The sequence below is a fragment of the Danio rerio genome, chromosome 15 (assembly GCF_052040795.2).
Source record: "Danio rerio strain M-AB ecotype USA chromosome 15, GRCz13ab, whole genome shotgun sequence".
NCBI lineage: Eukaryota > Metazoa > Chordata > Actinopteri > Cypriniformes > Danionidae > Danio > Danio rerio.
In genome coordinates this window covers 4678015-4703437 of record NC_141035.1, presented here as the reverse complement: position 1 = coordinate 4703437, position 25423 = coordinate 4678015, and the positions used below count along the sequence as shown (strand labels likewise).

Below are 25423 nucleotides of genomic sequence, written 5' to 3'. Positions count from 1 at the left end.
TTTAGGAACTTATTTTTGTTTATGAATATGTACAGCGTAACAAAAAATTTACAATAAGATCGAGAGCATGATCATTACCCGAGAAATACAAAATTGTGTAGTTTTTGGTGGCGCAGAGGGTAGCGCTGTCGCCTCACAAGAATGTCACTGGTTCAAGCCTCAAGGAATTTCAGTTTGCATGTTCTCCCATGCGCTACAGGTGAGTTAAATATACTAAATTGGCCCGTATATGTGTGAATGAGAGTGTATGGGTGTTTGCCACTACTGGGTTGCAATTGGAAGGGTATCCGCTGTTTAAAACATATGCCAGACTTAGTTGGCGGACCAAGGGACTAATGAATGAAGATGAGATTAAATGTTTTTTTTCTTGTCACAGTCCGTTGTGCATTCTTTTTTCTTACAGCAGAGGTCGCTGCTTCCTATGTAAATGCTCACAGTAAAACAATCTACATTCATAAAACTAGCATCATAGAAAATCAGCACATTTTGGAAATGCACGTTTTTTTTTGCCAGTATGTATAGTTGTATAATAAGGTGATACAAGTTTATGTAAACGAATTAATGCACTTTTGTGCAATTTGAGCTGTTTAGGTTAAACCAGGTTTTCATAAAAAAGCCTGTAGAACACTTACAGCTTTTATTACAATTATGCCTATATATTTTTGGATGTATATTTGTATAATACAGATTATGTAAACGAATTAATGTATTTTTATGCAATTTAAGCTATTTTGTTTATCAGATTTTCATGAAAAAAGGCTGTGGAACATTAGAGCTTCAGCTTCCAGATTAAAATTGCATTAAAAGTTGCTGCAAGTTACTTGTCTTTTCTCGTGTTACCAAAAACAAAATTTAATTACCCTAAATATTTAATTTAAGAACTGATAGGGGATATTGATACTGATGTTTAATGTTAACATTAAAAAGTCTAAGATGAAGTAATTTATTGAAAAAAGTAGCATGAATGACTGCTGCATCATCATGGTCATGTGATATTTGTTAGGGTTCTCATCGCTTATCAGTGTGGACCAATCACAGTCGTTTGCGGTTGGCAGTAGGTAATATTTCCAGTTGTAGGTTATAAAGTCGATTGGGTGTACGTTAAGACAAAAACATATCGTCTTCCTCTTAAAGGAAGTTATGATCGATTAAGAATGTTACAATTATTATACTCATTCCATTAATGTTTTGTTTGTAATCAATAACTAATGGCTTAAAAAAACTTGTCCGACGTGCGCGTTCTCGTGATTTGAAAGCATCGACGTGCGCGCGCCTGGACTCTTAACGACTTTCTACCTCACGAAACGTCGCGTCCCCTTGTAAACTCGAAACACTGAAAGTGTGTGTGAACTGGTCCAAGTTCAACTATTAAACAGCATAATTGGACGTTTTGTTTAAAACTCGTTTCCAAATGTCCATGTTTGTTTCCCAGCAATACGGAGTTTTGAACATCTGCGGGTTTTGAGCGCCTCTCTTCTTCGTTTCATTCGAGGTAAGTTAAGTTTCGACCCAATAAAACGAGTAACGTTAGATATTAAACAACATTAGTTGTCGTTTAAGTTTTTACTTGTGCTAATATATACTTTGAATGTTTCAAGTGATTAATTGTACACTTATGCAAATTAGTTGTCGTTTTTAACTCTTGGTTTGCTCTCGTGACTTGTGAACGCAGTGTCGCATGATACCATTAAACTGAAAGGTGACATCTTGCTGCTAATATACCATTAATTTAGTTTATTATTGGAGGTTAACTGCTAATATACCATAAATTTACTTTATTATTGTAAGTTTACTGCAAATATATCATTAATTTAGTTTATTATTGTAAGGTTACTGCTAATATACCATTAATTTACTTTATTATTGTAGGTTTACTGCTAATATACTATTAATTTACTTCATTATTGTAAGTTAACTGCTAATATATTATAATTTTACTTTACTATTGTAAGTTAACTTCTAATATACTATTAATTTAGTGTATTAATGCAAGTTAGCTGCTAATATACCTTAAATTTAAATTTATTTTTGTAAGTTAACTGCTAATGTATCATAATGTTATTTTATTGTTGTATGTTTACTGCTAATAAACCATTATTTAACTTTATTATTGTAAGCTAACTGCTAATATACACCATTATATGACTTTGTTATTGTGAGTTAACTGCCAAAATACAATTTTTTACTTTTACTATTGTAAGTTAACTTCTAATATACCATTATTTTACTTTATTATTGTAAGTTGACTGCTATGTGCTATCATCACACAATAATTTTACATTATTATTGTAAGTTTAGTGCTAATATACCTTTTTTACTTTATTATTGTGAGTTTACTGCTAATATACCATTATTTTACTTTTTTAATGTATGTTAACCGCTAATATACACCATTATATTACTTTATTAATGTGATTTTACTACAAATATACCCTTATCTTACCTTTTTATTGTAAGTTAACTGCTAATATACCTTTTTTACTTTATTATTATGATATAACTGCTAATATACCATTATTTCACTTTATTATTGTAAGTTTACTGATAATATACCATTATTTTACATTATTATTTTAAGTTTATTGCTAATATACCATTAATTTACTTCATTATTGTAAGTTTACTGCTAATATACTATTATTTTACCTTAATAATATAGGTTTACTGGTCATATGCCAATATTTTACATCATTATTGTGAGTTAGCTGCTAATGTACACAATTCTATTACTTTATTATTGTGAGTTTACTGCTAGTTTACCATTATTTTACTTTATTATTGTAAGTTAACTGCTAATACACCATTATTTTACTTTACCTTTGAAAGTTAACTGCTAATTTTTTTGTTGCACGAGTTAGTCTTTGTGAACGAATCTTTTCCTGTTTTAAAGAGGAAGTTTAAGAAGAGGTACACACGGATGTTTGAGGTTGCCAAGTCATTGTGAGAGCTTTGAGTTGTGAAGTTGATTTGCAAACATGGGAAGTTATAATCAGATCCTCAATGTCGTAAAAAAGGCAAAGTGTCCCAACAAATGCTACAAACGTTCCTCACAAATGGGTTGCTGTGTTCTCTTTCTTTTTATAGATGGCAAAGGCTTGGACTTTATATCCTTGAACGTCACAGTTTACAAGACACTGAGTCACTGTCAAGGTACTGACATTGTTGTTGTTGCTTTTACTGTCTCCACGTAAGAAGTGTCATTCATGCATGCGTTTACCTAAGGAAAGTATTCTATGACAATTGTATCATAGAAGACTGAAAAATACTGAAAATAAGAGGATTTCAATTCAAATTTGACAACTTGTCATCCGTCAAATTGATAAATAAGATTTTCTTTTTAATTCAATTTAATTACAATTTAATTGCATTTATTTATTTAAAATTTTCATGTGGCTTTCCTCCAAGTGCTCTAGTTTCCCCTACAGACCAAAGACATGCACTATAGGGGAATTGGTTTAACTAAATTGGCCGTAGTGTATGTGTGTGAATGTTAGTGTGTTTGGGTGTTTCCCAGTGATAGGTTGGGACTGGAAGGGCATTCGCGTAAAACAAATGCTGTAATAGTTGGCGGTTCATTCTGCTGTGGCAACCCCTGATAAATAAGGGACTAAGCTGAAGGAAAATAAATAAATAAATGAATTATTAATTATTTTTCATGTGGGGTTCAAGATTTGAATGATATGAATGGTGGATGTTATTTCATTACTCATTGTGAATTTCTGATATGTTTTTGCACTATAAACATCCATTAATTATATATAAAAAATGTGTATATAAAATAAATAAAATAAAAATGTTGAAAAAATTTGTTGATGTGCTATTTCGTTTTCAAATTGGTCTCATAATTTGCATAGTTTTCTATGATGAAATTCTTTATCATTCATACATTCATTTTCTTTTCAGCTTAGTATCTTTATTAATCTACGGTTGCCACAGCGGAATGAACCGCCAACTTATCCAGCATATGTTTTACACAACGGATGCCCTTCCAGCTGGAACCCATTTCTGGGAAACACCCATACACTCTCATTCACACATGTACACAAACAATTTAGCTTACCCAATTCTCCTATAGCGCGCGTCTTTGGACTTGTAGGGGAAACCGGAGCACCTGGAGGAAACCCACTTGAACATGGGGAGAACATGCAAACTCCACACAGAAATGCCAACTGACCCAGCCGAGGCTTAAACCAGCGACCTTCTTGCTGTGAGGCGACCGTGCTACAAATTTTTTATCTGATTTGTATTTTTATTAGAAGATAGAATTGATTAATTTAAAATGGACAGCAAAAACCCTCCATATTTACCTGGAGGATGTACTTTTTATTGAAAATGGCCATGAAGATTTTATATGCGGTCACCGGCCACTTTATTAGGGACATCTTGCTAGTACCGGGTGTAACCTCCTCCTTTTTGCCTTCAGAACTGCCTTAATCCTTCGTAGCAAAGATTTAAAAAGGTACCAGAAATATTCCTCAGAGATTGTGATCCATTTTGACATGAAAGCATCATGCAGTTGCTGTAGATTTGTCGGCTGCACATCCATGATGCAAATCTCCACCACATCCCAAAGGTGCTCTATTGGATTGAGATCTGGTGACTGTGGAGGCCATTTGAGTAGAGTGAACTCATTGTCATGTTCAAGAAACCAGTCTGAGATGATACGTGATTTATGACATGGTGTGTCATCCTGCTGGAAGTAGCCATCAGAAGATGGGTACACTGTGATCATAAAAATGGAAATGGTCAGCAAGTAACAATACTCAGGTAGGCTGTGGCGTTGACACGATGCTCAATTAGTACTAATGGGCCCAAAGTGTGCCAAGAAAATATCCCCCACACCATTACTCCACCACCAGCCTGAATTGTTGATACAAGACAGGATGGATTCATGCTTTCATGTTGTTGATGCCAAGTTCTGACCCGACTATCGGAATGTTGCAGCAGAAATCGAGACTCATCAGAGCAGGCAACCTTTCTCCAATCTTCTATTGTCCAATTGTAGTGAGCCTGTGTGAATTGTAGCCTCAGTTTCCTGTTCTTAGCTGACAGGAGTGGCACCCGTTGTGGTCTTCTGCTGCTGTAGCCCATTCGTCTCAAGGTTCAACGTGTTGTGTGTTCAGAGATGCTCTTCTGCAGACCTCGGTTGTAACGAGTAGTTATTTGAGTTACTGTTGCCTTTCTATCAGCTCCAACCAGTCTGGTCATTCTAGTCCAGACCTCTAGTTAATATTTTCCACATCTCCCTTCTCGTTCAGTCAAAGCCCAAAATACTGCCAAACTGCAGAGGTTGTGTTCTTTTCGAGACCAGGTCACTTAGTGCGAGACTCGCCATCTTACCTAACCTCTCTCTCTCTCCTCCACACTGTCCCGTGATGACAATCACGCATACGCATATTTAGGCATTAAATGAATAATATTGAATACTTGTCTCCTATTTAGGTTCATTGTTTTCTATGACAGTATAACGGTATTGAAACTGACACCGCTGCTATTTCAGGCATACCAGATTACTGTATTACCGCCCAAGCCTAACTGGTGGCGATGTTCGGTACTGCGGCCAAACAAAATCTTACTGAAAGCTTTAAATTTGAAGTGTAATTTGATCAAATATTTAGCTTATATTTTCTGTCAACGTTGGACTAAAATAGGTTTTGTAAAATACATATTGTATATAAGATTTTCAAATAAACATTGTTTTATTATAATTTTTACAAACTTAAAGGCAAATAAATTTGTTTTATTTACCGTTTTTAGCTACAATCTGACAAGTGTCTTCATTAAAGTCAGAATAAGCTTAAACCTATTCAAGTGTTGAGGATTGGGGTTGAATTGAAGTTGAATTTTCGTGTCTATGTTCAAAAAGTGCGGGTGAAAGTTCTGGGCTTAAATGGTGTAGCAGTCAAAACCTAATGGGTCATTTATAATCGTCACTCTGCTCTTAACCGTATGACCTGTCAGCAGTAACTCCAGGCATCACATGTGTCCTCCTGCTGTCTCAGTGTGTGTAGCCACAGTGCTGCTATTGTTGGTGTGTTTCTAGGGAGCGTCCGGGTGTAGACACCACGGCAGGCCGGGGAAAAGGGGGCTGTGGATTTTATGACAGCCCAGCACTAACAATGTCCAGTCAGCTGGTCAGTTGGTGAAGGCTGTGAGAGCATTTGTTGTTTTGAACTTTGCACATGCTGCCATGTTTGCTGACTCCAGGTAATGGCAATTGTTTGTTTGGTTATGGGGATTGTTTTCCAATTTTGCAAAGTGAATGCAAGTTACGGGTTCCTCTTTAGATATGAAAGACATCCATATCATTTCTAGACACACATATGTGTATGTTTTGGAACTTTGTAATGCATGTGTAGATATAGTTGTGTTGTTGTTGTGGCCAATGGCAGATGTCAGAAAATGTGTGGAATGTAGTATATTAGGGTTGAGTTTACAGTATTGATTAACAATCTTTTTAATCTGATGAACTGTTATACGATCACGTTTCTAAGAATTTCGAGTTATGACAGACCCCTAGTTTTACATGTTTTTTTTTTTTTTTTTTGTGATTTAAAAATGATTTTGTGTTGGTAATTATCCGAAATTTGCATAAAATCTTGGGATTAAAAATATGTAAATTTAAAAATTAAAAGTTTCAAATATATATGATATATTATTTACCATATTAGGTAACCTACCATGTTGGATGTGGAATCTTCATGACACAAATCCTAAAAATAAAGCTTCTTTATTTTGGTCTTAGACAAGATCTAAAACGGTAGGTTAGATTAAGCTGAATTAAGGTTGTACAACTATTTTTACCCATGATCTTAGTTTCTCTTTCTCAAATTTCACTCCCCGGAGCATCTGACATTATTTACCTCTCTCAGGACATGCTTTATGGCTTCCCCTACCGTAATACACCTAAAACACGGATTGCTGTTAAACTCGTCAATGGCAGGAAAGTGTTTTCTCTCGTCAACGGCAGGGAAAGTGTTACGCAAAATTATTTATCGATTTGGTGCCGATCATAATACCAGCCATACATGTAAAGCACAAATAATTTCCTTCAATTCGGTCATGTCCAGCAGCCGTTATCCTTGAGTCAATCTCCATGTTAGCTACGTAAAAAAATCGCATACTTATGCACTATTCTACGCCATTTTGTAGTATAAATAGTGTAAGTAGTGCGTTAACACTGAAAACTCTAAAAATAATAAGTACACTTTAATTACCCGGATGATGCACCGCAGTTTTGCTCGCGTAGCGGAAGGGGCGGAGCTATCGGGCGCACATGTTGGATAACTTTATTTATTTTGGATGGTGAAAGCAAAATTCTCCCATGAAAGTGATTATAGCGCCTCCCGATGGTGAATGCGGTTATACTCATGGCAGGTATCATTTGATAGTTTGGTCATATTTCACTGATTTAGCAACCGTCAAAGTCATCAGGGAAACGGTTTGAATTTCTGCTTAGTAAAAAAACAGTATGCCATTTGGGACAACACTACACTATAATGTTGAGTGTGTAAGTGCATAAGTACATAGTGTATGAGTGCATAGTGTATAGTGTGCCATTTGAGACGCAGCGATAGCCTGTTCCACTTCTTCATTTGTTAGATGTTTGCTCTCACTTTTATAGTCTGAAGCAGTTTGCACCACAGGATGTCTAATCGCGTCTTTGCATTGACTTCACATGTAAATCACTCCCGCTTGACGTCTCATCTGCGTCTGCTTACTGCATAGATGTATGTAACGTCTCTAACTCACGTAAAACAATTAATTTTATACTGAAATAAATAGAATATGGTTATATGGTATTAGATTATTTACATTTTTGCGATTATTTTGCGTTTAGGAATTTTGCAGGACCGCAAAAAAACTTATTGGTTTGTTTTATAATTGTATTAATTTTAGACATTTAGGCTAATTAATTTACCTAAAAACCAAAATAGAAATGTTTAGGAATTAAAAGTCAAGTTTAATAATCAGTTAATTATATTTCTTTAATAAGAGACAGTTTAATAAAACAAACAAAAAAACACAAAGTTTAGTTGCACTTTTGACCCGGTAATGAACTTTTTTTGTTTTGTTTCTTTTTCTTTTTTGTTTTGCTTTGACCCTGGGTAAACACACATTTCATGACAGTGATGTGAAAGTGATGCTAGCAGGGTTAGCATCGCATTTGTGGTTTTAACTCTGCATTGTGGTGCTAAGTTTGTTCAGTGTGAAACTGAGTCATTTGCTTGTTGCTGCTAGATGCTTGGTAACAGACAGCCAATTAGAAATTGAGCAGATTGGCGAAATGGATTTAAAAGTATATCACAATATTTTCTGGTATTTATAGCAATAATAATATTATTTTTAATCATTCATAAGTATTCGTAAAGAGACAAAAGAATTATCTTTAGAAAAAAAGTTTCTTCTGATTTGTGTGTAAAAAAACAAATGTCTGCAACCCAGCTCCTGAATGCCCACGATCCTGCAGAACTCAAACCCGCATGTCAAACTTTGCATGATTATATAAAAAATACAGGCAGACGTGCTGGAGCAGGTTAGAAATAATCTTTGCAGCCAGGACAGTGGGCAGATAAAGCAAGAACACAATAAACAAACGCTTTTTTTGTTTTTAAATATTTCAATATATGAATTATTTGTGTTCTTCAGCCATCCTGGGTATTTTAAAAGCATAAAGTATATTAATAGTGCAATACTAATTTACCTAGCCTTTATCACTCTAAAGAATACTTTTTAAAATACTATGATTTCTGCTTTATTCTGTGATATTAAACCATGTCACAAAAAATGAGTCACTTCAAACTAGGGTTGAGCGATACTGCAAAAAACAAAAACCCACGATATCATGTTTCATATCATTTGGTATCGATAATGTATTGTTAAAAATATTACTATTCAATAATTTAGTAAAAATAGGATCTTTTAACCACTTTATTTTAATTTACCAACGTTACTAAAGCAAATAGTTTTAATAGTCAAAAACTAAAATATTTTAATAAAATATCTGATCTCTTTCTAATAAAATATACATGAGTGTTAAAGAGACTCTCTTAAACTTGATAAATAAAATGTTACAAAGTGTAACAATCAAAGTAAATTTCAAGGTAAATCCACATCTGTATAATGTCAATAATAATGATACAGTAAACCTTTGTAAACAAAATTAATTATGATAATCAAATCTGAGCTTTCAAGTAAAGGAACCAACCAACATCATTCAAATACATACGGCAACATTACAAATTGGGAAGTTGAATGACTACATCACCCTTTTGCTAAAAATCTTTCAGATGGGGAGGTAGTGGCTGAGATGCACAAGAAAAGAAACCAAACAGCCACTCTGACGACATCCTTACATCCTTTATTTACAATCTCCTCACTGCTGCTATACGCCACTCATTTTCACATGTGTTTTTACTCTGACCTGAAGTGACATGTGCATGCGCATGGTTTCCTTTACCATTCTTAGTGCGCTTTGCGCTCCCCTGGCGTCTCTTGTAACAAGACGACCATCAACTGTTTTTTCAGAGGATTACAAATGGAAAAATCATTGCTGCAGCTTGATGCATGTTTATGGAGGAAAGTGAAAAGCACTACAGTGTTTGGGTGTGCTGTGTTTGTCTGAGGTAGTTCAGATGTTTTTCATCTGGGTGCACCTGGAAAATGCACTTGGATTACTTGTGCGCCACTTGCACACCATGTGTGTGTCACTCTCATGTGTGCGTTGTGAAAGTCGCGTGCCTTCATTGAAAATGACAAATTTACACTCTAAGCTTATTGGCATTGCTTCCAAGGTGCGCACTTAGCAGCCACATTCAAACCCAACTTTTTTCGTCATTATTGACAATGATGTTTGGTCAGTAAATATCGATATTAATTTATCAATCCAGCCCTACCTCAAACACTCAACTGATGTCATGAGGGGAATTTAAAGTGAAAGCATGTCAGTAATTTTTTTATTTTATTTTTTGTAAACAGCAGGCATGTCCAAGCTTGGTCCTGGAGGGCCGGTGTCCTGCAAAGTTTAGTTCCAACCCCAATCAGACACACCCGGGCTAGGTAGTCAAGCTCTTATAGGTTTTCTAGAAACATCCTGGTAGGTGTGTTGAGGCAAGCTTGAGCTAAAATCTGCAGGACACCGGCCCTCCAGGACCGATTTTAAACACAACACAACAGGCTTGAACATGCAAAACTATCACACAATGTTAAAACCCATTATAGATTTAACCGTTATTTAAACATTTTTATCAATAGTTTATAATTTTTTCAAATGAAATACTTTGCTGCTCATTTTCATTCATTTGTTTTTGTTTTCTTGCCTTTGTGTGTATAATGAGGCTTAAAACAGCTAAAGCGGTGTCATTTTGTAAAAAATAACTGGTAAAAGCTGGTTCCCTACTGTTCATCCAATCAGTGATTCAAGTCTTGCAAATATGCAAATTAGAACATTAACTCTGGGTTTGTGAATGTACAGTATGAAACTTTTGTTAATGAATATCCAGGATTAACAGTTAACCCCAGGTGTAGTATGAGCAGTGTGATACGTGATTACTGACAACTCAGGATTCTGTTTATCCAGGGTTAAGGATCAACCAGTGTCAACAATTTCAAATGTGAAAAGTCCGTCAGTGTTTGCAAAATAAATGTGTTTAATTGTTTTGCTTTTCTTGATGGTTCCAGCACTGGACCATGATGATTTTGTCATTATTGTAGATGTTCTGTTACCATTGTCAGCCTGATAATAGCTGATGAAGTTGGATGAAGCTAGAGGTTTTCCTTTCTAAAGTTTTGTCAAGAGTAACAGGATCCTTCTGTTAGTTACTCCCTTTCTTTGGGTTTGCAGCTTTTTTTTTGTTTGTTTGTTTTTAAGTAGCAGGAGAAACTTTGTAGATCTGAAACAAAGAGCTTAAAATGACCAAGAGGCGACACTCAATAGAACGTTCCATTGCAACAGCAGCGCCCAGCAACAGCCCTGGATTTCGCCATTTTGGAGTGAAAGTGATCGGCCGTCCATTGGATCTCATTACTTTAGCAATGGCAAGCAGCTGCTTTTGTTTTTTATTTATCTATTTAAAAAGCGTATTAAAGCTGAGATACAACCTGAAAGACGACAATACAACACTTATTATCATATTCATCAGCACTTTTAATAGTTTATTTTACAGACTTATAATATGCTGTTGTTCTATTGGAGTTTTCATTCCAAAATGTTTCCCAAATTACACTAGAGTGTCGCCTCTTGGTCATTCTAAGCTCTTTGTCTGAAATCACTCTGGTTTTTCCACATGAATGTGATTTATTCAATTTTTTATTTCTTAGTGGGTTTTGTTTTGTAGTAGAGCTGCACGATTCTGGCTAAAATGAGAATCATGATTATTTTGCTTAAAATAAAGATCATGATTTTCTCACAATTCTGCAGATGTAAAATAAAGGTAAGGTAAGTTCACGCTATGCTGAATGATACACATTTCTCGTTTTTGATTGCAGCAATGATTTCAGCAAAAACTGTTAATATGGTGAATTAAACTGCGGACACTGAATGATAAGGATGAAATGTGAAAATCTACGTTCACATAACCTACCATACAGGTGCTGTTCACTGTCAGAATGCAGTTGTTTTGCTTGTTGATGATTACCCAGGCCTTGTACAGTTCCGTCTTCTTTCCTTGTCTTTGGCTAGGCAGAACCTCAGTTTTTAGCACTACAAAGTTTTAGATCTGGTAATCATTTAACATTATTTCCTGCACATGACCACACTGAACTAAATCGTTGGCATCCAAAGACTTGTAGACCTTTAACTTCTCTCTTGTAAAATCACTTGGAGCTTCAATGAGATAGTATATTTGGGGCTGGATGCTTGGCCATTTTGTCTCATCCAATATCATACGGAGGGTGTCCCAGTGTTGCAAATAGACCTGTCAGACGAACGCCGCTCACTTTAACGTTAATTTTGCAGAATAACTGTGCTTATCACTGGGTGACGAGCTGTTAGAATATGCTGAAAGCATTATGTAAATATATATATATATATATATATATATATATATATATATATATATATATATATATATATATATATATATATAAAATATGTAACAAGGCTCGAAATGAATCTTTTTGCTTGGTAGCATCGGTGCTCCTAACTTAAAAAATATAGGCGGATCAGCCAAAATTTAGTCGCACTTATAGGCACCGTTACTACAAGTTTTATACAAACATATTTATTGCATTTGAAATAAACAGTAATCAAACTAACAAGCAAAAAATATGCAAGCGTGAGGAAAATATGTCCAGTTATCACAAGAAAATTGATTTTTATAACATAACTGAGAGACCAAAAGCCAAAGGTACACGGAGCGCTCACCGGCCCTGCATGCACTGCTTGACATGAATGAATCTCGATATAACTGTGCTGTTCTCACGGGTGGTGTCTAATATTGCACTGATGTTTTTGACATGTACTGTACCTTATTATATGCATACGTCATGCTAATAGCAATACCGGTAGCAATATTAGGTTACTCAGTGCAAGCCCGTTTGCGTTGGTTTACGTGGTGTTAAATTTGACATATAGCTGCCACTAGCACGGCAGACACCATCTGGCGACTACATGAAGGATTAAACAGAAGCTCTCATGGTAGATGTGGCAAACGGTAACCTGATAATTCCATCCCGCAGACTTTTCATAGCAGACTTGAAGCCAATGGATGTCTTTTATCCAAAAGTGTAGATGGTAGATTAACATTCAGCACATGATCACTAGTAAGATGTGTCATTATTTGTAACTTTAGATGCCATGGTTTCTAAAACTAAATCTGTCAGTGTTATCTTCATTCTCCTCTTCAGCGCGTTAACAATTTTTCGCGGTAGTAGCTCTCCCTGTCATCCCAAGCCAGAGGGCATTGACTGAGTGATCGACAGCTGATATTTCAGTGCTAGAGCAGTGGGCCAATAAGAAGAGCGCAAAGGCGGGGCAAGCATTACGGACTTGGCTTTGTTTACTGCAGCATGTTGACATGACAGCTGTTTTAAACCATTCCTAAGCACTACATCTCGCGTTTCAAGTGCAGACAAAGAGCTTAGAGATGCATTCTGCGTGAATGTCTCCCGAATCTGCGCATGTGGTGAACATTTTGTAGTAAAAACTGGTCGCACACAACAATTTTATGCACTCGCACAAATGCTCCCAAATATATTTTGAGGTTGCATAGATCAAATTTCGGTCGCAATTTCGAGCCCTGTATAATCAATATAACTTGTCTCTAATACAACATCAAACTCTGTACCGCATCTGATGTCATTCCCTCGCTGTAAATGGTGGTAATTCGTCTATTCATCCGAAATCATCAGCAAATGTTTGCTAAAGTTTTAAACTGGACATATGGAGATTGAAGTCAAATTCTGATCATAAAGGTTTTTAATATCAGTACTTTTTTCCATATGACTGACCGTCTGTCATTGTAATCATGATAATAATGGCTACTGGCGAGAGTTACCTCGGTGCAGTCGTTTTTACTGTTTTAATGATTCATCTTATCGTCTTATTCAAACACCATGTCCAAACTGTGAGAGGTGCAACCATGGTAGTGCTACTGGATCAGTCAGCCTTTATTTGCCTGTGTGTGTGTGTGTGAGGATACAGTGTCATCCTAGTAGGAGTATTGCACAGCTCCTGTGTTTTAGACTGCACACAGCCTTTGAATAAATGATGGAAGTCCTACTTCTTAAGCCAAATGACTCCAGCTGACAGCTGATCAGCCACCCTGACTGACGCTGTAAGAACTTTAATCATCACGCTAATTCACTTCCAAGGGTACTTATTAGAGAAGACCACTCTTTGAAGAAAGTTCACCCTTTGTCTTTTAGATCTAGGGGGTTTGGTTTGATCTGAGCTGATTCAGTGTGTGGTTTGCTTGTAACAGACGCATGCTTTTTTTCCCTGTGTGTTTTCCAGTAGGTGTGGAGCATGTGGGCCAGCTGCTGCGGCTGGCTATGTCTGGATGATTCCAGTATGGAAGACACCAGAGGAAGCCAACAGCGCCAGGCCTTCACGAACTCAGGCTTCAGCAGTTACCCGTCTCCCACTGCACCAGAACACACATGCAAGTCCTGTGGAGGTCGCTTCGACAGTTTAACCAGGAAGGTAATCACATGAAAAGTAGGGATGCAACAATTTTAGATTTTGGTTGATCATAGTCCGAGGAATAATCACAATTTCATCGTCATCGTGATTATTCTGCAATTATTAACTTCAAAACACTACTAGTTTAGAAAACCACGTGAAAACTTATATTGTGAAGTGTTAATGCTGTTCAGTAACCAGATAATACAGCACAAAATAATATACCGCATATATAAAAAAAACTATAGTTTGTTTCTAGGGATGTAACAATATTGTAAATACCGTCATACCGCAATAGCAATTTCTTTCAATATTACTGTGGTTGTGACTTTTGGTGAAAAGTTTGCTCAGGCGAATGGAGCGAATGGGAGGTAGCGGAAACTACAATTTTCATCAGCCCAGGCGTGGCCATCATCCTTTGCGGTCTGTTGTCGCTACAGATCCAGTAATGAAGAAATGGAGGGTGCTGCTAGTAGCGGCAAAGAAAAAGAGCTAAAAATGGTCGAACCTAAAGCGGGTTTTAAATCAGATGTGTGGAAGCATTTCAGTTTCTCTCTGAAAAGAAGAAAAGGTGACAGAAAAAAGGGTATGCAGGCACTGCCAGACAGTGCTGAAATACAAGTCGGGGAATACGACTAACATGATGGGGATTCTTTTAGTCAAGGGGACAGCAGAACACAGCACACTGCTCAGATTGATGGAGACATTGACTTGTACCACCAAGAGACCTCTATCTCACTCATGGCTTGTCCTTTCGAGTGGTGTTTTTTTTTTTTTTTTTTTTTTTTTTTTTTAACATGGTTTAATATTTTTTGTTATTAAAATTGAATAATTTAAGTTCCTCTTTGAAAGTTTACAGATAGATCATTTGTATGTCATTGATCTGTTCAGTGTTGAGGTAACCTGAACATTCTAGCACTTTTTTTGAGTCTCTTCAATAGTTTTTTTTTTTTCCTTTAAATTATTTAATAAACACCGTACCGTGCCATTCATACCGAGGTATTACCGTATCGTGAAATTTTTATACCGTTACATCCCTATTCATTTCTCTTTGGACTTAAAAATAAGTCAAAAGTTTTTGGCATTTAAACACAAGTAATAATTTTGCACTGAAAATAAATGAATGACAATAATTAAATAATAAAAACAATAGTTTCTGTCTAATGTAAATCTAAGCATCAAATTAGCTAATATTTTTCTTTAAAAGAAATTAAATGTAGTCAAAGGCTGCTGAAACTCAGTCTGAGAGGCACTTTTCAGCAACTAGATTATGAACTTGTTTTGTATTTTTTTAATCTTTGGAGTAGAAATGTCTATATTCCTTACAAAGTTTGAAACTGAATGGTCAGTTCTCGTCTCGTGACATTCGCACCATTATTTTAACTGGGTGCGCCTGAAAAGCATGAGAGCGCCACTTCCAATATGCGCGAAGGATAAGAAATAACGAACTTGTGCGCACAAAAGTCTCAATATGTTAGCAGCCCTCAGTTAATAGCCTCAGCCACAGTTCATCTAATGACAATTAGAAATTGAAAGCTACCAGCTGCAAATAAATTTTTAGTTTATTAAGCTTTAGTGAATGAAGTTGTGCCAAATCATTTTTAAGTTGACTGAAAAGGCTGTTTAAAGTCATGTATACTTTATGGAATAATTTGGCACAACTTCAGCCACTGAAGCTTAATAAACTCAAGATGTCTTTGTGGCCAGTTGCAGAAGCATTCATTTTAAAAAAGCATTATGGGACATTGCATTCAGACAGAGCAGAGTGCACCACACATCATAGAACACTGATAAGCTACACACAACAAATAAGGTTTGATTCAAGTTCATTTAATAACATCAAGATAATAGTTCTGTGATAATGAAATCTGTTTGCATCGCTTCTCAATGAACTACGGTTGTGCAACTTAAATGACAACATATAATAAGATGTTTTTACTCAGGTGATCTTTGCTACTTTAAAAATGAATCTTTAAAATACCTGTTTCTTTGGCTCCTCAAATTTAAAACGATGATTAGGATGAGTAAATGATGACAGATTTTTGATGTGAAGAGAAGTGAATTACCCCTTTAAACCTTGTGCCAGTCACAAATTGCACTTATTTTATAATTCATGCAAGTCTATTTTTATTTAAAGTTAAAGTGGAACCTAACAGCCACACACCTAAAAGAGCACTGATGTCCTCACGAGCAGGTTTTGAGCCTTTGCTCACTGATTATCATGCTAGACACTCACATGTGAAAGTTCACAGTTTTTCAGGTCAGAATGTCTAGTTGAGTTTGTTCCTGTTCCAGCTGGCCCTGTTGCTGAAGGCCATGATGCTGCGCTCAAGCCTTATTCTAGTACAGGGTTTCCGCTGGGTTTTAAAAGGTCTTAAAAAGTTACAAATTTCTTATTGAAATTTAAGGCCTTAGAAAGTCTTAAGTTCGCTGTTTTTTTTTTGTTGTTGTTGTTGCTTGGTTTTCATGGTGTTGTAGTTCTTTATTTCACTAGTCCAAATGTAAACTACAAATGAGACCAACATGCAATAACCATCACCTTTCTGTTATTGAACTCGGTGTGCGTGGCGAATGTGACGTCATCGCAGTGTTTGCAGAGATCGCTTTGGGTGCACGCAACATGATTTCGGCTGGCGGAGCTCACGAAAATTTTTGAGACTTGAGCGAACAGTTCGTGCGGTGCCACGTTTCATTTGAGTTGAATATGAATCACTTGGTCTGTACAGAAACCTTTATGATCCGTCCATGCATGATCAGAGGGATAAACAGATAAACAATAATTCTTAACTAGAAATTGCAACAGCTCTGTGTTAAAAAGTTTGGAAAAACCTGAAGGAAAAGTTTGTTAAAGCCAAAAGTGGTCATGGTAAAAGTGGAGACCCAGGTACACAATTACAGAAATATGTTTTTCCACCAGTCATAGGTTTTACACTGATGTATACATTTCCGTTTTGAGTTTAAAACAATTTAATAGTTGCCAAACCAAAATTAAGGAACAAATTATTTCTTTGATAATTGGGAAATAATATTTGAACCTATCGATTTACAATACACTGATGACATTTTTCTGGGCTTTATTGGTGATATTGGTCAGGAATGTTGGACCATTATTGCCTTTTTAGCATATAAGAAGAGGACAGAAACTAGCCAGACAGTAATGTGTGAATTGTGGAGTGGATTTATTTATTTTTGTTCTTTTTATAATAAAAATATAATTGTAGAGCAACCGATATTCTGTAGTCATCAATATTTAACTTTATTAAGTAGAACTGTCTGAGATATGAACAAAAGCAAGTGATGCATCAAAGTTTGATCTTTAAAAATCTTGAATGGTTATAAAAATCCTTATCATTCAAATAAATTATATAAATCTATAAATATTATCAAAAATAATAAATATAATTAGTTTAAAACTCTTGAACGATATTAATGATATGATGTAGTTCATGAAAAATGTCGTACTTCTCTGTTTATCTGTCTGACTTTCTGGTGGCTTTCTTTTGACCGCCCCTGTCGTTTTTAAGAGCCTCGTCCGTTTGAGGAGGTTCCAGCGGAGGTGCGCAATGCAGCGCCAGATGGAAGTATAAATCAGACTTAAGGTGTTTTTTTTTTCCCTGTAGTTCGATAATGCAAGTAAATTGTCTTCATTCATTTCTTGTCGGCTTAGTCCCTTTATTAATCCGGGGTCGCCACAGCGGCATGAACCGCCAACTTATCCAGCAAGTTTTTACGAAGCGGATGTCTTCCAGCCGCAACCCATCTATGGGAAGCATACACACACACACACTCATGCACTACGAACAATTTAGCCTACCCAATTCACCTGTACCACATGTCTTTGGACTGTGGGGGAAACCAGAGCACCCGAAGGAAACCCACGCAAAGGCAGGACATGCAAACTCCACACAGAAACGCCAACTGAGCCGAGGATCGAACCAGCAACCCAGCGAACGTAAGGCTTGCTGTGAGGCGAACGTGATACACACTGCGCCACTGCGTCGCCTAAATTGTCTTCAGTCCTGTTCAATTTAAATACATTTGTTTTGTCACTAATTTGTGATAGGTCTTAAATTGAATGCTTAATGGTCTTAAAAAAACTTACATTTGACATTATGATATCTGCAGAAACCCTGTAGTACATTCACTGGAGAATCTCTAGTGTTTATTATAATGATAATATCCATGACGTCTTGATATTTTAGATAAAACGCTTTGCCTAAAATGAGAGGGCAGGGTATTTTGCATATAGCCAAATACGACAAGACAAGATATAAGAAACAGCTCTCATAGGTGCCTTTTGTATCCCTGTTAATAAAAGAAACAGTCCCATTATCAACATTAAATACTCCAACGCTTCTTGAAAGTACTTGAGTTTCAGATGATGCAAGAGCTCAACAGTACTTAAAAACAAACACAGGCCCTTGAAAGTGCTCGAATTAAAATTTACGTTAAAATTGTTTACGATGTTATTAAAGTGGTTACTGCGCTGCTCTCAAAAAAATGAAATTCTTCAATTAATAATCAACAGGAATTATGAGAAGTAATTAATAAGAACTAGCTAATATTACTAATTTGAATTCAACAAATTTTATTAAAGTTATTTGACTGATTAAAAACTCAATTTTAATTTAATTTTGACATTTATTTGACATCAACCTTATCATTACTCCGACACTTTAATGTAAATATTAATTGTAAGTAAAATGTTAAGACATTCATGGTGCTACATATGCTGGCGAGGGTGTGTGAATTTGCTTTATTTCAAATGAATGCTGCTTTTAAAAAGTCCTTGAATCTGCTGTACATGAAAGAGTGTGAAGCCTTAAGCCCCAGTTTACACCACAGCCACTGCACATTCTACATAATGTCCTACATACATTTTCAGGCCTCAGTGAGTAGAGTCATTATGTGGAGCGTGCTCATCCAGCGTGACTGCCCTTCCCTAGGCCTGTCACAATCATCAATATATTGACTTTTCGCACAATACATGGACATAACCTCTGTCATTTTTGATTAGGCAATGCACATTTTCCATGTTTGCATAAAAAAGATAGCTAGCAACATTTTAGTTTATTGCGCAGCCTATGCAACCTCAGCCATCTTCTATTGGAGGAGTCTGAGAGCTCAGATCACTCCTATAGAAACAATACTTGGTATCGGCTGAAAAAAAGGCAATTTTTCCTAAAAACTACTGACTGATTGGAAGAAGTTGCTCAAAGGAGCCCTCTTTCAAAAGTTGCAGTCCGCTTCTGTAGAACACACTCACAAATAACATTAAAACCATTTCACAAGGACATTTGCAATCTACATCAATGGTTCCCAACCCCTGGGCCACTGACCAGTACCAGTCCATGGATCAATTGGTACCAGGCCACACAAGAAATCATCATTTAATTCCATTTTATTTATTATTTAAGTCTCTACAATCTTTTATTTTAAAAAATGACATATTCTCTCGGTCACTTGAGCACCAAACTTGTACCCTCAAGCTAGCAAAATGAGTAAGAAACAGACGTCTTTGGAAAGTTTCTTTGTGAAGGGGAAAAGGCCCCGTGAAGAACTCACAAACTGTATCTGCAACCCATTTGTCAACAAATCAGGTGAATCCAGCATGTCTATGTGTGCAAGAAGATCAACGGCTGTAAATCGCAAATGACGGTGGCCTTGGGGGCCGTTCACATCGCATCTTATCCATGCGCAAATTGGTTATTTCCAACGGAAGGCAGTGTTGACTTGGAAGAATGAAGGTGTGCTCACTCTATTGGTTAGTAAGCCTGTCACACAAAGAGGAAAGTCAAACATTGTATGTTATACATTTATATCGCAACCTTAGCGATTAGCTAATCACAGTGTTTCAAAACACAATTGTCTTAAGATTTCAGTTTAATCGTTCAACTCATTTAATCGTTAATCTCACACTTCAGATTAGACATTGTGTTCCAGTCATAACATGACTTTAAAGCTCCCCTGAAAATAAAATAGTTTTTTTGTTGATGTTATTATTAGTATGTTAGTCTAGGATATCCATAAGCTAGTGTGCTCAAACAGTTTTGTTGTCTATCAGAAGGAATGCGTCGATAGAGCCGCCATTTAAGTACAGAGTAGTAATGTGGAACCAAGATGCAGTAGATGACTGACCATTCAGAGCCAGAGATGTATATATATGTATGTATGTATGTATGTATGTATGTATGTATGTGTATATATATATGTATGTATGTATATATATATATATATATATATATATATGTATATATTTATATATATATATATATATTTATATATATATATATATATGTATATATTTATATATATATATATATATTTATATATATATATATATATATATATATATATATATATATATATATATATATTTATATATATATATATATATATATATATATATATATATATATATATATATATATATATATATATATATATATATATATATTTTTTTTTTTTTATATATATATATATTTTTATATATATATATATATATATATATATATATATATATATATATATATATATATATATATATATATATATATATATATATATATATATATATATATATATATATATATATATATATATATATATATATTCTATGATCTGGATTTTTCCCGGTGGTCAGTATGCAAATATTTATCTAAGTTATGAAAATTATAATTTTACATCACTTTTCTACATTTATTAATAAGTGACCGTGCGGACATTACTGACAAAGAGCGTGTGTTTGTGTGCATGGAAATGTATTATCGTTCCTCCTTGTTAAAATTGATCTAATCCATGTCCTGAAACACACCACCTCTCCTGCTTTCACTTCTCATTTTAATTGAGGGGGTGATTCGTTTGTGGATGAATCCTTGTTATAAACGACTCGTTCACTTAGCCGACAATAATACAAGTTTCTGACAGCTCAGCACCTTATTGTCATATTTCATTTACATTGTTTGCTTATTTTATTGTACAAAACTAGCATAGGCCTAGAATTTAGTGTAGGGTGGTGCTACTTTTCCTTACAGGCAGGGCAGTAAGAGACTATTATCATCAATAATGTTAAAATAATGTAAATAACGGAATCTTACCTATGAAATGTTCTGCCTTTGTACTGTTTTTTTTTTTTTTTGTGTTTTTCGCTCATTACTACACCCATACACAGCGCTAAAGAACAGCATCTTCAGATTGGCTTCAGTCTTGACTAGTGTGGTTGAATGGCATTTGTCCTGTGAGCACTGTATAAATGTGGCGGCGCTATTGATGCATGCTCTGGGTCAGTATGCAATGTCTAGTGTATATATACATCTATGAGAAGATATAATCATCTAAAGCTCAATCTTTCGCTTAAAAATGGATCAATGTTTTCTTTTTTACATCACCTCATACTTCAGTTTCTCATCGAATCTTCTGACCAATCAAATGCGCTCTAGTATCTGACAAGCCCTGCCCCCTTTAAGTGATTTTTATTTGTTTTTCTTTTGATGTGCTTGAGCTCAACTATTCTCACTGGCAGAGCTGTGATATAAACCAAATGCTATTGGCTAAGGGGAAGAGCTACATATTTGTTGAGATTGTCAAACATTAAATAAAACTGACTGCACACTTCGAAGCACGTCACAAGACCTTTAAAACAGCCTCTCCCATTATTGTTTGCAGCACGTGTGCATGGACTGCAAGAAGAGCTACTGCAGCCAGTGCTCCACTCAGCAGGAGCTCCAGCCGTGGCTGTGCCGCACCTGCCAGCGTTTCCGCGGCATCTTGTTGGAGCGAGCAGAACTCATGAAGCTCAAGGTGAAGGATCTCAGGGACTACCTTCACCTGCACGGCGTCCCGACGCAGATGTGCCGTGAGAAGGAGGAGCTGGTCGAGCTGGTTCTCGGCCAGCAGACGCCCACGTCTGACACGCACATTCCAGCCCCAGAAACCACACGCTTAGACCAGCAGGAGACCCTGGACACTCCCGTCATTACAGTGAGCCCGTCAGGGAACAACAACACAACAGAACTGGGACCACAAACACAAGCCATGGACAATGGACAGGTAAACTAACAATAATAATAATTGATCAAATCAGGTGCATGTGATCACAAAGGTAAAAAAAATGTATTATATTCAGCAATGCTCCATTATTTTGATAACACTACAGTAAATATAAGTATCCTCGTAAGCCTTTAATTCATATTATGTGTCATTAAAAATATTACTGTTTGACATTTCTGCTGTTCCCCCATTCCATCAATAATTTCGATTAAGAGATGAGTCAAATTGGGGAAGTTAACTCCGTCCGAACAGGAGACAAAATCAGCCATGACCCCACCCCACCCCCACTCCCCTAAAATTTATCATTGCTGCTATTATTATTATTTTTTCTCCAAATTCTGAATGGTATTTTTCTTCTAACATATTGGCTATTTTTCATCATATATAACAATTAGAATATACCGATCCATACTAGAAACATACCAACAAACATACTTATACTAGCAAACATGCTTATTCATACTAGAAACATACTAGCATGTTACTAGTTTGATTAGTGTGTTTGTTGGTATGTTTCTAGTATGAATTAGCATGTTGCTAGTATGATTAGCATGTTTCTAGTATGAATTAGCATGTTGTTATTATAAATGAGCATGTTGCTAGTATGATTAGTATGTTTCTAGTATAAAGTAGCATGTTGCTAGTATGATTAGCATGTTTCTAGTATAAAGTAGCATGTTGCTAGTATGATTAGCATGTTTCTAGTATGAATAAGCATGTTGCTAGTATGATTAGTATGTTTCTAGTATAAAGTAGCATCTTGCTAGTATGGTTAGTATGTTTCTAGTATGAATTGGCATGTTGCTAGTATGATTAGTATGTTTCTAGTATGAAGTAGCATGTTGCTGGTATGATTAGTGTTTCTAGTATGAATTAGCATGTTGCTAGTATGATTAGTATGTTTCTAGTATGAAGTAGCATGTTGCTAGTATGATTAGTATGTTTCTAGTATGAATTAGCATGTTGCTATTATGAAATAGCATGTTGCTAGTATTATTAGTATGTTTTTAGTATGAATTAGCATGTTGCTATTATGAATGAGCATGTTTCTAGTATGAATTAGCATGTTGCTAGTATGATTAGTATGTTTCTAGTATGAATTAGCATGTTGCTAGTATGATTAGTATGTTTTTAGTATGAATTAGCATGTTGCTATTATGAATGAGCATGTTTCTAGTATGAATTAGCATGTTGCTGGTATGAATTAGCATGTTTGCTAGTATTTTCACCTCATTGACTTCCATTTTTACTACATTTTTTTATTACAAAGCCATGACATCGTATAATTATGCAATTTTTATTGTTGGGGGTTTTGCCAGCTGAGAAGAGATCAAATTTGTCGTTTTTTATCGTCGATTATCAGTTGGCAGCATTAAGCCTTTACATAGGTAGTGAGTGTGTGAGAGTTTCCTTTGCACACTTACCTTGATGTGTCTGAGAAAATCAAAATGTGCATCTCAACTCTTAGAACTACATGGAGTAAACAAAAACAAAGACTGTGTATTTATGCACCATCAAATGTGGTTATAATGGAAGTCAATGGGGCAAAAACAGACCCCAACAGTAAATCAGGGAGAAAAAATGAAAATCTAACAACGCATCATAGCTAATGTTGTTACTGATCGTTCACATGTCCAAGACTGTGATAAAAGGGGGAAAAATCCAGTCCACAATTACTTTTTATATTGAAAATACGTCACTTTGTATGTTTTTTTTTTTTTTCATTAAAGAGCCCATATTATGGGTTTTTGAAAATTCCCCTCCATGTAGTGTGTAACACAGCTCTAAGTGAAGTGAAGTATCCAGCTAAGGCTTAAATCTGTAAGAATACAGTGTTTAAAACTGTTGATTCATCTATAAAAGAGTCGAATCATAGTGCTTCAAACGAGTCGCCTTGATACCGACTCATTAGGTGTTTCGCCATGACGTACGAACGAAACAAAGTTTTTCACGTGCACGCGCAAACCCGGGAGATTTCAAACCTGAGGCCCCGCCCTCTGACGCAGTAACCCAGACACACACACACACACACCCACAAACACACGCACACCCACAAACACACGCACACAAACATGCCGGTCGATTGAAGTCACACTGCAGATGGATATTATATTGAGTCTCTACCCAAAGATGAAACATCAGCATTATAACCAAGCAGTTGGAAACTTCTGGAAGCTACATGCTACAAAGAATACTTCATCTGAGTTTGTTAAAGGAAGGATCAGTAAAGAGTAACTGATGGACGTCAGGATGGGTTTCTTCCTACATTTCTCAAGTGTAAGTACGTGCGGTTAAAGTTGTTGCCTCGTTTACTCTAGCTTGCAAATGTATTTAGTTGTGATTTGTTACTTGTAACCGCGTGTACTGTATCAGGTTAACTGGATATATTATCTTATCGCGTGCAGTCACGTTAAAAACGCGACGCGTGCTGTTTGTTTATGGAGCTCCGTGCTAGAGTTCTGCTCCCGCGATTTATTCGGAAATGTATTCCCGCGCCGCAGAAATCTGGCGCGGGGAGAGAGAGAGAGAGAGAGAGAGCGAGCGAGAGAGAGAGCAAACGAACGAACGAGCTTTGTGTACTTTGTGCTGTGTGTGTGTTTTTATACTGACAGCTTGGCTGTCTGGACTGTATACTGGGTGATATTTGGTTGTGTTCTCCGCTCTAGCGGGACCGGGCGCGGCGGGCAGAAAACGGAGCGGGTTCTCAGGCTAAAACCTGGCGGGTGCGGGCTGAAGCGGGAGCTTTGTCATCCGGAGATGTGTGTGTGTTTTTGTGTGTGTGTGGTATGGCGAGTACACGACTGTCTCCTTCGTTCGGTTATCCGTGGCACTATCCACTCGCCATAGTGTGGCAGCTAAAGTCCACGCCTACACTATCGAGCGTGTATGAACTGTGATTACTTTTTAAATTGCTGATTAGCTATTGGCCATTTCCCTCTCTGACTGAAGGCAGTCGACCAATCGCGACAGACTGTCATCGGTCCAATCAGCGCAGATTAGCTCCGCGCTAAGGAGGGGTTTGGGAACAAATGAATCACTGGACGATTCATACAGGAGTCGCTGGGATAATTAGATAAAAATAAATGCAGATTATAAGACCATGAAAGTGTTTTTTGACCTTGCATGCATATTAGACTGTTGTTGGAGACCCTTACAACCAAGATATGACCTTATTTCATGTATAATATGGGCTCTTTAAATCTGTGACATCATTTGTGAATTGGCCAATTAAATAGTTAAAATCCTGTTTTT

The 25423-nt window shown here is 36.2% G+C and overlaps 1 protein-coding gene across 5 annotated transcripts in view; it reads left to right on the top strand.

Annotated features, from left to right (window-relative positions):
* Positions 1 to 1283: 1283 nt before the first annotated feature.
* rffl (ring finger and FYVE-like domain containing E3 ubiquitin protein ligase) overlaps positions 1284 to 25423 on the top strand; it is a 38275-nt gene continuing 14135 nt past the window's right edge. For 2 of the 5 annotated variants that reach the window (XR_015508444.1, XR_015508443.1), the window contains exons 1-4: positions 1284 to 1492; positions 3085 to 3150; positions 13955 to 14143; positions 21788 to 22171. Coding sequence is in view for 3 of the 5 variants with exons in the window: in XM_087282648.1 (XP_087138774.1) it covers positions 13967 to 14143; positions 21788 to 22171 (561 nt within the window). In the remaining 2 variants the exon portion in view is untranslated. 5 annotated transcript variants of the gene reach the window in all.